At 45.7% G+C, this 16,579-nt stretch overlaps 1 protein-coding gene across 2 annotated transcripts in view; it reads left to right on the forward strand.

Annotated features, from left to right (window-relative positions):
• Positions 1–239: 239 nt before the first annotated feature.
• Positions 240–16,579, forward strand: part of MYPN (myopalladin) — a gene marked incomplete at its 5' end in the record, with an annotated part of 93,474 nt that continues 77,134 nt past the window's right edge. For both annotated transcript variants that reach the window (XM_081956202.1, XM_081956203.1), the window contains one exon: positions 240–1,099. In XM_081956202.1, the coding sequence (XP_081812328.1) occupies positions 240–1,099 (860 nt within the window). The remainder of the gene's footprint in view (positions 1,100–16,579) is intronic.

A 16,579-nucleotide genomic window follows, 5' to 3' on the forward strand; every position in this document is an offset into this window, starting at 1 on the left:
AGTAGAACAATTTCCTTAGCCTGATAGCTCCAGATTGTTGGATATAGAGTAACTTAATTCTCGGGGGGGGGGGGGATTGATAAAACGTTTTTGGTTGGGGAAAGTACAGTACACTTCTGTAAGGTTCTAGGTTGGGGAAGTCAACAGTAAAAACACCTGTGTCCATTTCTTTAACTCAGTATTAGAAAATATATATATATTATGAGGTTATGGTCCTATTTGTACTCTTTGTTAACAGCATGCAAGACAATACTTCTGACTCTTCAACTTCAATAACTCAACTTCTGAGAGAGAGCTATTTAGCTGAAAACAGCCATCAAGGTAATAGTGAAAGGAGTAGGTCAGAATCTTCTCTGCATTCTGTCCATTCTGGGTGTGCCTCCAGGGCTTCTGATGAGGTAACTGGCCAGGATGAACTTCCAGATCTTTCTGCCTTTTTGAGCCAAGAAGAGCTAGATGAGAGTGTGAATTTGGCCAGACAAGCTATCAATCAAGAGCCACCTGAGAACAGCCAAGAAGAAGAACAGCAGATCCACGTGTTTTTACCCTCTGAGTTGAAAAACTCTGAAAATATTATTTCAAAGAAGCAGCAGTGCCAATCTACGGCTTCTCCAACTTCAGGCAACCACCCAAAGAAGCAGCCATTTGGGTCAGAGACAGAATCAAAGAAAGAGTTGCTCAACAAGGCTGCCGATTTTATTGAGGAGCTTTCTTCCCTTTTCAAAGCACACAGTTCAAAAAGAATCAGGCCCAGGACATGCAAAAACTACAGGAGCAAACTTGAACCTAAGCACAAGGCCAACCAAGACAATTTATCTGAAAACAGGGAAAGGCCTTGTGTTCCAATATCTCAAGAGTCAGAACAAATTCAGCCTTCACTGGAAAACCCAGCTTATCCTCAACAGGCAGATGTGGAAGTGGTCCACACCTTAGAAACTCCAGCATTAACCACAGAGACATCGGCTGCACCTTTTTATTCCGAGGAGCCCATAGGTCATCCGCCACATTTTACTCAGAAACTGAAAAGCAGAGAGGTCTCTGAAGGAACCAAAGTGCAGTTGGACTGCATTGTAGTAGGAATACCAACACCTGAAATCAGGTAAACATGTCCCTATTTTACTTATGTACTGAAAATAAGTCTGGAATGGGTGACCATAGTTAAGTACCCTCACTATTTGGTCAATTCTCTACTAAGACCCCACCATTGCTCATAGACAATTCTGTTTCAGTACTTACTCCTTTGGGGATTATTAGAAAGGAAGAGCTACATTTCTCTTAGTGCTGTCTCCATGCTCTGCAGACCTTCAGACAAAACACTTTCAAAGCGGAAGCAGTATGCCCCGTCCTATATTTGGGTAGACCAGGTTGCCCTGATAAAAAAACACTTTCATGCACCTTTGTTTTTAAGGGGATGGCGGGGAGACCCCAGACTTACATGACTTATATTTCCCCAACATTCTGAGAACATTCACTGAAAATTCGATGGCAAAATGGATATATGTCAGCTTTGCGATGTTCTTTTTCAACCAAAACAGTAGAAAAGAGTGTGGAAGGCAAATATTAAGCCCTCTCCAGATCCCCTGAATCTGAAATTATACAGTAGAAATTCACCCATTTTGCGTCCAAATTTTCTTGGCATATGTAACCCACTTTGAAATCATTTGGAGCTCACAATAGATACAAACTTATGGTAAACCACTCCAAACTTGATTTCAGAAAATACAACTTCAGCAACAGAGTGGTCAATGCCTGGAATGCACTACCTGGCTCTGTGGTTTCTTCCCCAAACCCCCAAAACTTTAACCTTATGCTGTCTACTGTCGACCTCACCCTATTCCTAAGAGGTCTTTAAGGGGCGTGCATAAGCGCACCAGCATGCCTACCAGCCCTGTCCTAATATTTCCTTGTATTTGTATTCATTTCATGTATTCATGATCATGTCTATAGTTATATCTGTTATCTAATTCATGCTTGATGAAACAAACAAACAAACAAACAAACAAACAAATAAATACAGTTTTCTTTGCAACAACTTCCCTTTCTCCATTCCAATTTAAAAAAACCTTCTAGTAAAAAGGAAAATGCTTGCAAGTGTTCTCCCCTCCTTCCAGGGGCTCCCATAAGACAGTTTTTAAAAATCAAGATGTTTATTGTGACCACTGTACTTGATCATCAACCCCTTTGTTGGTCATTGCAGATGCAATATATGTAAAGGGGAAATGGGGCTTTAATTGTGTGGCTGCTATCCTGACTTTTAATACACACACACACACACTTACACGCACACACACACACTGTAGGAACCCATGAAAACCCGGCCCAAAATAGATGCATCTTGTCCATGTCACTGCTGGTCACTTCTTTGCTATCATCTTTGGGGCCCAATCAGCAAAAAAGACTCAGATCAGCTTAATGATGTATCCCAAGCACAAATTGTTGTAGACTATTTACAATTCTCCCATTTTTTGACATTGCTTCTTCTATTCTTAAGAGGTAAATGCCAGATTTATGCTTTTTAGTAAAGCACCAGAAACACTGCAATTCTTGGAAAGGGATCATGCACAGGGGTGGGATTCAGCTGGTTCGGACCAGTTCAGGCGAACCAGGTGGTCTGACGATCAGTTGGGGAGCGAACCAGTTTGCTCCAACCATCAAGTGGACCCACCTGCTCACCCCTGCACGTTACTTATCTATATCCTTGCAGCTGATTCGCGCGGCAAGTGGATTGCCGCGCCTCAGCTGTGTTACTCCCCAGAAGTAACATGGAAGGTAAATGTTGCTAAACTGTGCATGCACACGAAGCATGCGATCACTGAATCGATTGTTAAACCGGCAGGCTCGTGTGATGTTATTATTGGATTTTCACAAATTAAATTCTAAAAAAAATCCATACACCATGAAGCCTCAAAAGTCATGGTTTTCCTTTTGCATATCTGCAACATACACCCAGTTGCTAACATTTAATAGAAAATATGCACCCTGTTAATTAGGTCCATTTTACTAATTTAGTAAAAAGATTAATCCTCTTTTGATGCCTCCTCAAACAAGTTGATGGAGTGACATTCAAGAAAAAAATGACTGTGGTGTTTGACAACAGGTATATTCAGTGAAGTAAAACAATGGGTGATAGAACTTCCGTTTCAAAAATGGACAATATAGGTCTTCAGCTAAATCAAATGCCTTTCTAAAAACTATGCTTCTTTTCTGTGGCAAGGCTGCATTCTTGCAATGTGTAATGTAATTAGAAACCAAAAAGATGCTTTCTAACTAAACATGAAAGATTATATACTTCAGACATTAGCACTCTTAGTCATTGCATCATCTTACTGATCTGGCATGCTGGGGAAGGTGTAGACTCAATGGTGGAAAGAGTTTGAAATCTTTGCATTGTATATATAGCCTCCCAGTTGTAATACTTGTGATACAATGTCATGTTTGAAAACAACTTCTTGACATGTTGGACAGTTGCCATAGGCTTTTCCAGCATGGCATTTTCCAGATATTTTGATTCCCAATAGCAGTGTTGGTTGAGAATTCTGGTAAAATTAGCATTCCATCTGGAAGATACCAGATTGTGGGCAATGCTATAATAAAGTTTGTGGACCAAAATTTTGGTTATGCATAAGCTAAATTTATCCATTGATGAAACCTATTATTAACAGAGTTATTAGATGCCACAAGCATTTTTTTTGTAAGCACAAATTACCCCAGATACCTAATTACATTGACTTAATTATTCTCCGAGTCCGACACACGGCATCAGTAAGATAAAAGACTAACAGAAACTTTAGCTGCATTTACTCAAGGGAGGATACACAGATTAATGCACACTGTCAAAGTGGCATATTATCATCCCTGATTCATTACTTATATGACTATGGGGATTTTGTTTCATGTGACAAATGCTGGTGTATACATCAAAAACAAGCACAGCATTCCGATCATAGCAAGTTTCCCACTTCTTGTGAATGGAGCTAATTATGAATGAGCAAAAAACCTTGCCCACTGCAGATAAGAATATGGGGTAGAGATCCAGGATCCTCTCACCAAGAAAGTCCCCAGAAGAAAATGGGGGAAAGGAGTTAACAAAAAAATAAAAAAAATTGCAGAAATTTTACAGGTGGAGATCCCAAGAAAGTCTGTTGAAAAGAAGATTAAGGGTAAGACAACAACTTCATGCTAAATGTTAGATATTAACATATATCGGAGGAAGTCTCCTCTCCGGTCCGCTGCTACAGCGGGAAACAGGTATTACTCTGATTGGTCGAGAGGCGTACCCGAGTACTATAAAAGGGGAACCCTCCGACCACAGAGCAAGCTGGATCACTATTACTACTAATAAAGAGCTGTTAAGTCACTTCGTGTCCGCAGTCTGTTCTCTCGTTGCCCAGATCTAACATTGGCGACGAGGGTGGGATCGAGAGACAGATAGGACGAAGAACGCTACCTCCAGAATCTCCGGATTTGATCCAGCCCAGGAATTCGGCAGAAATTCCGGCAGCCATCTCAAGCCACCGCAGTGCGGCAAATTCAAACGAGAGAAGATGGCGATGCATGCTCCCCCCGCTCCATTCGACCCAGAGAATGACGAATGGGAAGCCTTCATGATTCGTTTCGAGTGTTTTCTCGAAGCGAATGAATACACGGGAATCACCGACGCCCGGAAGAAAAACATTTTCCTCGGCTACTGCGGAAAAGAAGTATTCAACACGGCCAGAGACCTCACCGCGCCTACTCCAATACAGGCAGTATCATGGGCGGCGTTGCAACAGGCTCTACAGACTCATTACGCGCCAAAACCTTCCCGCCACGTTTGCCGCCAAGCGTTCAACACGAGGAACCAGAAGGCGGGAGAATCTATCAACCAGTACGTTGCAGCACTACGAAAAGCAGCCACACATTGTGGATTCAGAGACCTGGATGAGCAGATTATGGATCGACTCGTTAGCGGGCTGAGAGACATTTCCCTACAAAAGCGGCTGTTAGCCAAAACCAATTTAAGCCTACAGATTGTACTCGAGGAGGCAAGAGCTTCAGAAGCAGCAGACAGATCAGCGGAGACAATTCAACGCGGGTTCAACACTGGCCAGCCAGCGCCAAGACACACCAAAGTGCACTATGAGGACACAAGCCCCGACTACGAGGATCCCGAGTTCGAGGACAGTCACCTGATGCGGAGCAGTCACGTGAGGCCTGGGGGGAGACCCGGATTCCGTTTGCCGCCCTGCGCAAGCTGCGGAGGGAATCACCCCAGGTCTACTTGTAGGTTCAGGAACGTTGTTTGTTCGCACTGCAACAAACTTGGGCACATCGCACGAGTGTGCCGGAGCGAAGTCCCTGCCTCACGGCAGCCACCCATGTATAGCCAACAGAAGCCCAACCCAGGGGCTTGGCGAAACCAAAAAGGGCGCCCAGAGAGAAATACACAAGTGTTTACCCAGAGAGAAAATTCCCAAAGAGCTGAGCGAGCGTATCCCCAGAGAGATTACACACAAGGAGCTGAAAGAGCGTTCTATCAAGACGCTCAACGAGAGTATTTTCAGGATACAGATACTGAGATAGAGTTGACCCAGAGAGAGGAGTTGCGAACGTATCTCACCACGATGAGTCAGGTCCGCCCCAAGCGGCCCAAAAGGCTGAGAGTCACAGTCCTCTTGGAGAGCTCACCTTGCGAGCTAGAAGTTGACACAGGATCGACCCTGACAATCATTTCATGGGCATCCATGAAACAGGCTATCCCTAGCCTCAGAAAGAGCCAACTACGCGTTCCAGACGTCCTGCTACGAGACTACCAGGGGAACCAAGTCCCCATCGTGGGCCAAGGCACATTCCAAATCCGTTTCAAGGACATCGTAGCCCAGCTGCCCGTGACCATCGCCAGCGCGCCATTACAGAACCTTCTGGGGCTTGATTGGTTTGAAGCCCTGGGGTTAGAAGTCACCGGAATCAACGCCGTAGAAAACAGCAGCGCTGAACAGATTTTTAAGGAGTTCGAGGATGTGTTCAGCCCCGGTCTTGGTAAGTATGTGGGCAAACCAATATCATTTAATTTAGACCCCAAAGTGGCGCCAATCCGACTTAAGCCGAGACGAGTGCCTTTTGCACTCCGCCCAAAAATAGACAAGGAAATAGATAAATTAGTAGAGCAAGGAGTCCTTGAGCCGGTGGATCACGCACGTTGGGAAACTCCCATTGTGACTCCAGTCAAACCAGACGGATCAGTCCGCATCTGCGCGGACTATAAATGCACAATTAATGTCGCGCTACAACAAAGCGCGTATCCTGTGCCTGTAGTACAGCACTTATTGCACTCGTTGGGGCCAGGAAAGGTATTTGCTAAATTAGACATGGCACAAGCTTACCAGCAGCTGCCCGTAGATAGCGCCACAGCGGAGGCCCAAACTATAGTGACGCATAGAGGGGCATTCAAATGCAACCGGCTGCAATTCGGTGTGAGCGTTGCTCCAGGTTTGTTCCAGAGCATCATGGAACGGCTTTTGCAAGGGATACCGGGAGTCGTCCCCTATTTCGACGACATCTTGGTGTCCGCTGCAAACAAGGAGCAATTAAATAAAAGAGTCAGAACTGTTTTGGCCAGAATCAGAGAGAAGGGTCTCCGCCTTAAAAAGGAAAAATGCCAAATTAACGTGCCTAGCGTAGAATTCCTGGGATATAGAATCGATGGTCAGGGAATACACCCCACTTCAAAGAAAATTAAGGCGATCCAGGACGCCCCCACACCACGTAACCAGACCGAACTGCAGGCCTTCCTCGGACTACTTAACTTCTACAGCGTTTTTCTGAGACAGAAGGCGACCGTTGCTGAGCCACTACATCGACTACTCCAGCGAAACGCACCATGGAGATGGGGACGATCCGAAGCAGCAGCTTTTGCCGGGGTAAAGCGCCTGCTCACCACTGACTCGCTGTTAGTCCAATACAGCCAAACACTACCGCTAGTATTGACCTGCAACGCATCACCCTTTGGAGTCGGCGCAGTCCTTAGCCACAGGATGCCAGACGGAAAAGAAGCACCCATCGCGTTCTACTCTAGAACTCTTTCATCGGCCGAGAGGAACTACAGCCAGATGGACAGGGAAGCGTTAGCTGCGGTAGCTGGAGTAAAACGTTTCCATGAATACCTCTACGGCCGCGATTTTGAACTAATTACTGATCACAAACCGCTGTTGGGACTTTTGGCGGTAAACTGCCCCACCCCTGTCTCCCTTTCTCCACGCATGACCAGGTGGACTGTTTTCCTCGCTGCGTACTCCTACAAGTTAATTCATCGACCGGGCTCCACTCTAGGACACGCAGACGCACTCAGCTGTTGCCCACTACCGGACCTTTTGCCAGACCCCACTCCCGAAGTACCGGTGTTGCTCATTGACTGTTTGGACTCAGGACCAGTTTCTTCCTGCGACGTTGCAAGGTTCTCCTCTAAAGACAGTTTAATAAAACAAGTTCAAACTTGGGTTTGGAGGGGGTGGCCGAAGGGAAACGTGGGCCCAGAATTCAAAGCGTTTTGGTCAAAACGGGACGAACTCTCAGTGTTACAAGGTTGTTTATTGTGGGGGGATCGAGTTGTTATTCCTTATGCTTTACGAAAAAATGTGTTAGATGCATTACATGTCGGGCATCCGGGGATCGTTAGAATGTAGGCTTTGGCGAGAAGTTACGTTTGGTGGCCAAACATGGACAAAGAGATAGAGGAGTGGGTGGCCACTTGCGATCCATGCCAAGAATCGAGACCAGCACCCCCGGAAGCACCCGCCACGGAATGGGAAAAGCCGAAAGCACCCTGGTCGAGAATACACATCGACTTCGCAGGGCCAGTTCAAGGTCAGACTTTCCTTATAGTTGTGGATGCATATTCCAAATGGTTAGAGGTAATCCTAATGACTTCAACAACGGCAGAGGCAGTCATCAAGGTTCTACGGTGACTTTTCGCCACTCATGGCCTGCCCGACCTCCTAGTCTCCGATAACGGGCCCCAATTCACGGCCATGCATTTCAAAACGTTTTTAGCAGGTCAGGGAGTTCGGCATGCCCTCGTCGCGCCATTCCATCCGGCATCAAACGGACAGGCGGAGAGAATGGTGCGATTCGCAAAAGAGGCCCTCGCTAGGATGGGTCCAGGTGATTGGCAAACACGCATTGACCATTACCTCTTAATTCAGCATATTACCCCAAGCACAACGACAGGTAGGAGCCCCGCTGAACTACTCATGGGCCGCCGTCTACGGTCTCACCTGGACCGTCTTCACCCAAATTACTCTGCCACAGCTCCCCCAGACTCCACAAGCAAAATTCGGTCTTTCAGCATAGGGGATTCAGTATACGCCCACAACTATGCAGGGGGAACATTGTGGATGCCGGCCAAGGTCATTGACATCACGGGTCCACGATCGTATCTGCTGGAGCTGGAAGATGGGCGGAATTGGAAAAGGCACATCGATCAACTTCGGGGTCGCCTAGCACATTCAGACCTTCGAACCGAAGACGAGAGTTTCCAGCCAACGGAAAGTCAGCCACTCGAGAGCCCCATCATAGAGAACTACGACACCTGCGAACCCAGGTCGGAACAAGAGATCGAGCACGAAGCAGAGCAAACCCCAGACAACGCAACCGAGCAGACTCCGGAACGCCCTAGCAACGAAGGCACAAAACCTCCCGAACGTGAAACAGGAAAAGCACCCGATCCTGCAACCACTTCTAACCAACCCGAACTACGACGCTCCTCCCGAGCAAGACAAACACCAACGTATCTAAAGGACTATGTTACTAACCGCAACGTTCCGTCTAGGAGGGGAGGGTGTTAGATATTAACATATATCGGAGGAAGTCTCCTCTCCGGTCCGCTGCTACAGCGGGAAACAGGTATTACTCTGATTGGTCGAGAGGCGTACCCGAGTACTATAAAAGGGGAACCCTCCGACCACAGAGCAAGCTGGATCACTATTACTACTAATAAAGAGCTGTTAAGTCACTTCGTGTCTGCAGTCTGTTCTCTCGTTGCCCAGATCTAACACTAAAGTAGAGGGATATCTGGGAGGGTCAAAAACACCAAAATGGTTGCTGTGATTTTATGATCAAAACTCTACATCAGGGGTCCCCAAACTTGGGAATTTTAAGACTTATGGACTTCAACTCCCAGAATTCTCCGGGCAGCAGAGCAGAGCTGCCTGGAGAATTCTGGGAGTTGAAGTCCACAAGTCTTAAAGTTGCCAAGTTTGAAGACCTCTGCTCTACAGCTTTTTGTGTTGTTACAGTTGCCGCACTTTGATCAGGGAGTTTTCTTGGGTTGTTTATTTGAATCTGTAAGCTGCCCATTTCGAATGGATTTGGGATACCATTCTGATTTTTTTGACTCCCCTTGAAGACCCTTCCAATATTTTCTGTGGTCCCCCCCCCCCCCCCCGGCCAAAGCATGGCTCCATGATTGCCAGCTAATGAGAGAAGAAGAAATGAGGCAGAAGAGAGAACAGAAAGAAGGAAGGAAGGGAACAAGACCATAAACAAATAACCCCCTCCCCTGATCAGTATGCCAGAGGAAGGAAGGAAGGAAGGAAGGAAGGAAGGAAGGAAGGAAGGAAGGAAGGAAGGAAGGAAGGAAGGAAGGGCAATTCATTTCTTTTGTTCCCCTGTCTACCGTTATAGGAAACAGGAAAAATAGGTGAAGATGGGAAAGCTTAAAAGAGCATTTTTCCCAGTCTCTCCTAACCCTAACATACTCTATGCTACTCTGCCAAACTGCAAGATTTATTTTTAAATATATTAAATAGTTGGACAATCAGATTTTGTTGTGCAGGGTTATAGACTGAAATCTATTCTAATATAAAGAAGTTCCAGTTTGCTCATTAAAATCTATAGTTTATGGGTTTATTCTTAAATATGCATACGGCATATTTCCTACAGCATTTATCTATCTGTATTATGGAGAGGGAACTTTGTCTTTAACTTTTATTAAATTTATTTTATCTGAAATTATCTTAAGACAATATCTAAGCTGAACAGAGAGGATAAAGAGGGAAATCTAATGCTTAAAAAGCAGGCAATACATGGGTATTTATTTTATCAGTTACATATCTGAAAACTCCCATATGTTATGCATTCTTGAATAGATGCTTGAGATTCCCTTGCATGAGTGCCTCCAAGTGAATACAGATTTTCCTTGTTTCATTGTCCACATGAATTGCATAAAAAACCTGAAGATGGGGGAGCCATGTGACTTTCCCTTAATTTTACTTGGAGCTACTCTACTGGCATTGTCCAGTTCACTTACAATAGAAATGTATGCACAGTCCAGAGCACAAAATAATATAGAAATTGCCTTACCTGTTCAAGTACTCCTCTTATAAAGTATCTTAGTTCCAAAAGGGATTAACTAGATACTTCCAACATGCCCATAATCAGGGAGTGAAAAGTACCTTTATTGCATTTTCAACAACTTGTATTTCCTGTCATACAGTACTGCTTCTAAATTCAAAAGTCCCACTGAAGTTGAATAACTGTTGATAAATCGTCCACCATTGCTTTCACCTTAAAGTAGGAACTTAGAACCTTCCAGGATGCACTTGTTTTGATTAGCTGAAGTGGCTGATAGCACTAGGAGTTGAAGTTAAAAATATCTAGATGACATTGTTATGTTTGCATATGGTCCAAGAGTTATTAACTTCTCTGAGCTTACTTTCTGGTTTGGAGCCTTCTTAGGGAAAAAAATGTATTTCTAAATTATTCAGAGCAATAAACAATAGTATAACAACAATATATGAGCACCATAGGCAAAACAATAAAAAAAATCCCTAAGATCAAAAGATCTCATCCTCTCATAAAGCTTGGGTTTGTGATAGCGAACCTATGGCACACGTGCCAGAAGTGGCATGCAGAGTGATCTCTCTGGGCATGCAAGCCATTATCTGTTGCTCTTCTGGGTTCCGGCATGCTGGTCTTCACGTGCACGGGAGCGCCGGAAATCGGAAAAGCATGCGTGCCGGGAAAAGAATCTTCTGGTTTCCAGCACGCACATGCACACCAGCCACCTGGTCTTCCAGTTTCTGGTACGCAGGTGCGTATGAAGACCAGCTGGCCAGTGCACATGCACATGCTGCAAACCGGAAGATCATCTTCCTGGCATGCACATGCGTAGCAGGGGGCAGCTCTTCTAGTTTCCGGCATGTTCCCGCGTGCTCCTGTTTCGGCACTCAGTGCTGAAAAGGTTCGCCAACACTGGCTTAGGTATTCCCCAGAAATCAGGGATGTTTGTTTCTTTGTTTTATTTGGAAGTGCTTTTAATCTGTTAAGGCTATACTAAATGCCTAAATTCATTCATTGCATTAGGTCATGACCTTTTGGTGTCTTTCATAAAAATCATTAAGATAAAAACCATGGTTAAACATGTCATAAAGGCAAGGTTCACAGATCACGATAATCTAAAAGCAAATGTGTTTTTGTATGTTTTCACACCTGAGGATAAAAGGATAGAGAAGAGCATTGTGTTCCTCCACAATGACTGTTAACAAGCCATTCTTGACCCACACATGTATGACCATTTAGATTTAATAGATACTGGATTCAAATATTTCCGCTCCCGTAGAGCCAATGAAGGAACAGTAATACCACTATTTGTTCGACTTCCTAAACATGCAAATTAATTGGAAATAATGTTTGCACGTTATATCATCCACTTTTAGCATTTATTGGTTGTTTTATCTTGAAGTGGACATTTAATGGAGGAATGTACAATTATACTCAAAAAACTAATAATTTAGTTTCATCTAAGATGTGCAGCAGAGGAATCAAAATCAGTGTCAAATTGGAAAAAAAATGTTTTCCCCAGGTTTTAAACTTCAGTGTAGATAGAGTTTTTAAAAATTGCATGGATGAATCCAGATTTCATGCATAAGATATCTCAAATGTCATATTATTTTGAACATTGTTTTCATAAGCAAAAAAATTCAGTAAACAGTAAATATGCACCAAAGACAAATTCCTTTTGTGTCCAATCACACTTGGCCAATAAAGAATTCTATTCTATTCTATTCTATTCTGTTCTGTTCTGTTCTATTCTGTTCTGTTCTGTTCTGTTCTAAACAGTGCTGAAATACTTATATTCTACCTAGTGTTCTTATATATTATTCCAGCATGTGAACTATAGTTGAATTTCTCTAATATATTTTACATATAGGTAATCATAATGATCACATGCAAAATACAATTGTAGAATATGTATCTGTGTATGTGTGTGTTCTATTATCATATATACACATATTCTATAGGTATATATGGTCAATATAAATGTATCTTTGTTTAAGGTTAAAGTTTGACTCCATCTTTCTTGGAAGGCTACCTAAATGTTTCCCAATCGATCTGCTAAATACTAGAACTGTTACTGAGAAATAGTAATGGATCTACAGTATGATTATTCTCTGAATTTCATGCCATTTTGCATATGTAAATTTGAATCTGTAGTTCCAACAAACTAACTACTATCTGATCCTGGTTCCACCTTACATTGTTCAACAAGTACATCTATACTTGGAACATAATGCAGCTCAGTTTTTAACTACAGCTAAATACAACTGGTTATTTACCCTTATGTTTTAGTTTCATTTAAGTGGAAAGTCTGTGTTAGATACTTGTTCTAACTACAGTGGTTTCCACCAAGGTCCTCTGTTCCGGTGGGAACAGAGGTTTAATCCTATTGGTTGAAGGGTCTGACAGCTCCCTATAAAAGGGCTGCTGTCAGACTCAACCTTCGCTGGATTGTTCTCACTTGTTGTACTTAATAAAGAGCTGTTGTTACCGTTAAGCCTGTGTGTGCCTATCCATTACCCAATCTAACACTGGCGATGAGGGTGGGATTGGAAGGCAACTAGGCGAACCAAAAGAGTGTAGCAATCCAGCAAGTACATCCAGCCTGGAGCTCAGCGCAGCAAACTCAAAACGCCTTCTGAACACAAAATGGCCATGCACGCCCCACCGACTCCGTATGACCCAGTCACTGAGCACTGGGACTCATACATGCTACGATTTGACTGCTTCCTTGAGGCAAATAACCTCATGGGCCTTTCTGAAGGCCGCAAGAAGAACATGTTCCTCGGCCACTATGGCCGGGAAGTGTTTGAGACGGCGAAAGACCTCTCTGAGCCGACACCACTGCAATCAGTCGCCTGGTCCATGCTCCAGCAAACATTGAGGACCCATTATGCCCCCAAGCCATCCAAGCACGTTTGCCAGCATGAGTTTAACATCAGGAACCAGAAAGAGGGTGAGTTGATTAATGAGTACGTTGCGGTGCTTCGCAAGGGTGCAGCATACTGCGAATTCCGAGACCTGGCGAGCTGATTCTGGACCGCATAATTTGCGGTGTGCAGGACATTAACCTACAGAGGAGGTTACTCACTAAATCTAACCTCACTCTGCAGATCGCATTGAACGAGGCCAGGTCTGAATCAGCCGTCAAATCTACTGAGACTCTGCAGTGCCAAAGAGCTCCACAAGATGCGCGAAAGAGTACATGCGTACATCACGAGGCTGCAGAGCCCGGGAGCTCAGAGGGTGAGGAAGATGACAGCTGCCGCATGCGCAGTAGCCACACCCAGCCGGCGTGCAAATTCAAACAGCAACTCCTGCCTTGCGTTAGCTGCGGAGAAGACCATGCCAGATCAGTTTGCCATTTCCGCGACGCACCCTGCCAGCACTGCGAGCGATAGGGGCACATCCCCAAGGTGTGCCACAGCGAATTTCCTGCCACTGCCTGGCAGCCTAGAAGTGCACCAAACCGCCAACAGAGGCCCAACCAAGGGGCCTGGCAGAAGCCACCACGGCGCTCAGAGGGTGACAATAGAGTCACCTACCACATGTCAATTGGCCAAGTCTGCACCAGGCGGCCAAAAAAGCTGAAGGTCACAGTCCTCATCAAGGACTCTCCATGTGAGATGGAGATTGACACCAGGTCATCACTGACCATCATGCCGTGGTCTACCCTAAAGCAGGCTATCCCTAGCCTAAAGAAGCAGCATCTTAACACCCCTGACATCTGCCTACACGATTACCAGGGAAACCGGGTCCCCATTGTGGGCCAAGGCACCTTCCAGGTGAAGTTCAAGCAGTTCAGCGGGAAACTCCCAGTGACAGTGGTCAGCGGCAACCTGCAGAGCCTCCTAGGGCTAGATTGTTTCCAAGCCCTGGGCCTAGAGGTGACCGGTATCAACGCCTTGAAAGATGACGGCGCTGAAGCCATCTTTAAGGAGTTCGAGGAAGTCTTCGGCACCGGTCTGGGTAAGTGTTCTGACCCCCCCTCCCATCCGGTAATGAACGGCAACACAGGCTTAGCTGTCTGCAACACTTTATTGACAATACTATAATCTTGTTGGCTGAAAGCCCAAACACAACTCACAGACAAGATGCTGGCAGCAGCCCAGACTCCAACAGATACAGAAAAGAGCTTCTCCAGCTTGTTACAAACAGAAACACAAGGCAGATCAGACAAAGAGTTCTCCAGATTAATATGAACGGTTGTGTCCTGCAAACAGCCTCCTCCCAAAGTCCCTTCTTATATACGCTCTTGGGAGGGGCCAGACCACAACCACCTGAGCTTGATTATCTCTTAGGAGCTTGTCTCCGGAGCAGCTGTTGCCTTCGTTTCTCCGCCCTTCTTAATCTTGTGTCAGGGACAAACTCCCTCCAATCCTCCCCACTGCTCCATGCCTCAGGTGCCTCCTGGTGGCCAACCAGCCTCTCTGGTCCCTGCTCTGCATCTGAACCCTGCCCAGGGTCCTCCACCTCCTCCATAGCCGACTCATAGGGTTCGTCGCTATCTGAGTTGCTCAGCAGCTGCAACAGATCCTGCTGGGTCACAACAGGTAAGTATGTGGGGACTCCAATTTCCTTTAGTTTGGACCCCAACATAGCCCCAATAAGGCTAAAACCCAGGAGAGTACCTTTTGCTCTCCACCCCAAAATTGACAGGGAAATTGACTAGCTCGTAGGCCAGGGAATCCTAGAGCCGGTCGATCACGCATGCTGGGAGACCCCTATAGTGACACCTATCAAATCTGACAGGTCTGTCCGCATCTGAGCGGACTACAAGTGCACAATAAATAAAGTGCTACAACAAAGTGCCTACCCTGTACCCATTGTACAGCACCTCCTTCATTCATTAGGCCCCGGAAATTTTTTCGCAAAATTGGACATGGCGCAGGCATACCAACAATTGCCTGTAGATAACGCTATGGTGGAGGCCCAAACAATTGTGACGCACAGGGGTGTATTCAAATGTCACCACCTGCAATTCGGCATTAGTATTGTCCCTGGACTGTTCCAAAGCGTCATGGAACAGCTTTTGCAGGGGATTCCAGGAGTCATCCCCTATTTTGATGACATCTTGGTATCAGCTGCAAATGAGGCGCAACTTTTCAAACGTGTACGTACAGTTTTGGCTCTAATTAGAGACAAAGGCCTCCATCTCAAAAAAAGAGAAATGCCAAATTAACATGCCAAGGGTTGAATTCTTAGGGTACCTAATTGATGGCTCTGGGATTCACCCGACCACACAAAAAATTAAAGCAATTCAGGATGCCCCACACCTCGCAATCAAACCGAGCAGCAGGCGTTCCTCGGGCTCCTTAATTTCTACATCATCTTTCTTAAACAGAAAGCCACCATTGCTGAGCCCCTACACAGTCTCCTGACTAAGAACGTGAAGTGGTCCTGGGGCAAGTCCAAGGCTGCCGCATTTGCCGCAGTAAAATGACTCCTGTCGGTGGACTCCTTCCTGGTACAATACAGCCAGATCCTGCCGTTAGTGCTGACCTGCAACGCTTCCCCATTTGGCGTTGGTGCTGTCCTCAGCCACTGCATGCCCAATGGAACCGAAACCCCTATTGCATTTTACTCCAGGACCTTGTCTGCTGCAGAGCGGAACTACAGCCAACTGGACCGAGAGGCTTTGGCTGCAGTGGCCAGTGTAAAGAGGTTCCATGAGTATCTATATGGCCGGGACTTCGAACTGGTTACGGACCACAAGCATTGTTGGGCTTACTGGCTGGGCACTGACTTACCCCACTGTCATTATCACCCCACATGACCAGATGGACCATCTTCTTAGCTGCCTACTCCTACCATCTCATCCACCGACCAGGCTCTACTTTGGGGCACGCTGATGCTCTAAGCCGCTGCCTGCTCCCTGAACTTCTCGCTGACCCTACCCCTGAGACACCAGTCTTCCTCATTGACTGCCTGGAGACTGGGCCTGTCTCATCCAGTGACGTTGCCCATCACTCTGCAAAGGACTCCACCATCAAACAAATTTTGAACTGGGTGTGGAGGGGGTGGCCCAAGGGGCCTGTTGGGGCTGATTTCAAAATGTATTTTGCCAAACGCAATGAGTTATCGGTTGTAAATGGCTATTTACTGTGGGGGGACCGGGTTGTTGTTCCACTCAAACTGCGCATTGCAGTATTAGAGGCTTTACACATAGGGCATCCTGGAATTGTCAGGATGAAGTCTTTGGCTAGGAGTTACGTGTGGTGGCCTAACGTGGACAGGGAGATCGAAGAATGGGTGGCTACCTGCA

The sequence above is a fragment of the Natrix helvetica genome (genome assembly GCF_964273705.1).
Source record: "Natrix helvetica genome assembly, chromosome: 5".
NCBI lineage: Eukaryota > Metazoa > Chordata > Lepidosauria > Squamata > Natricidae > Natrix > Natrix helvetica.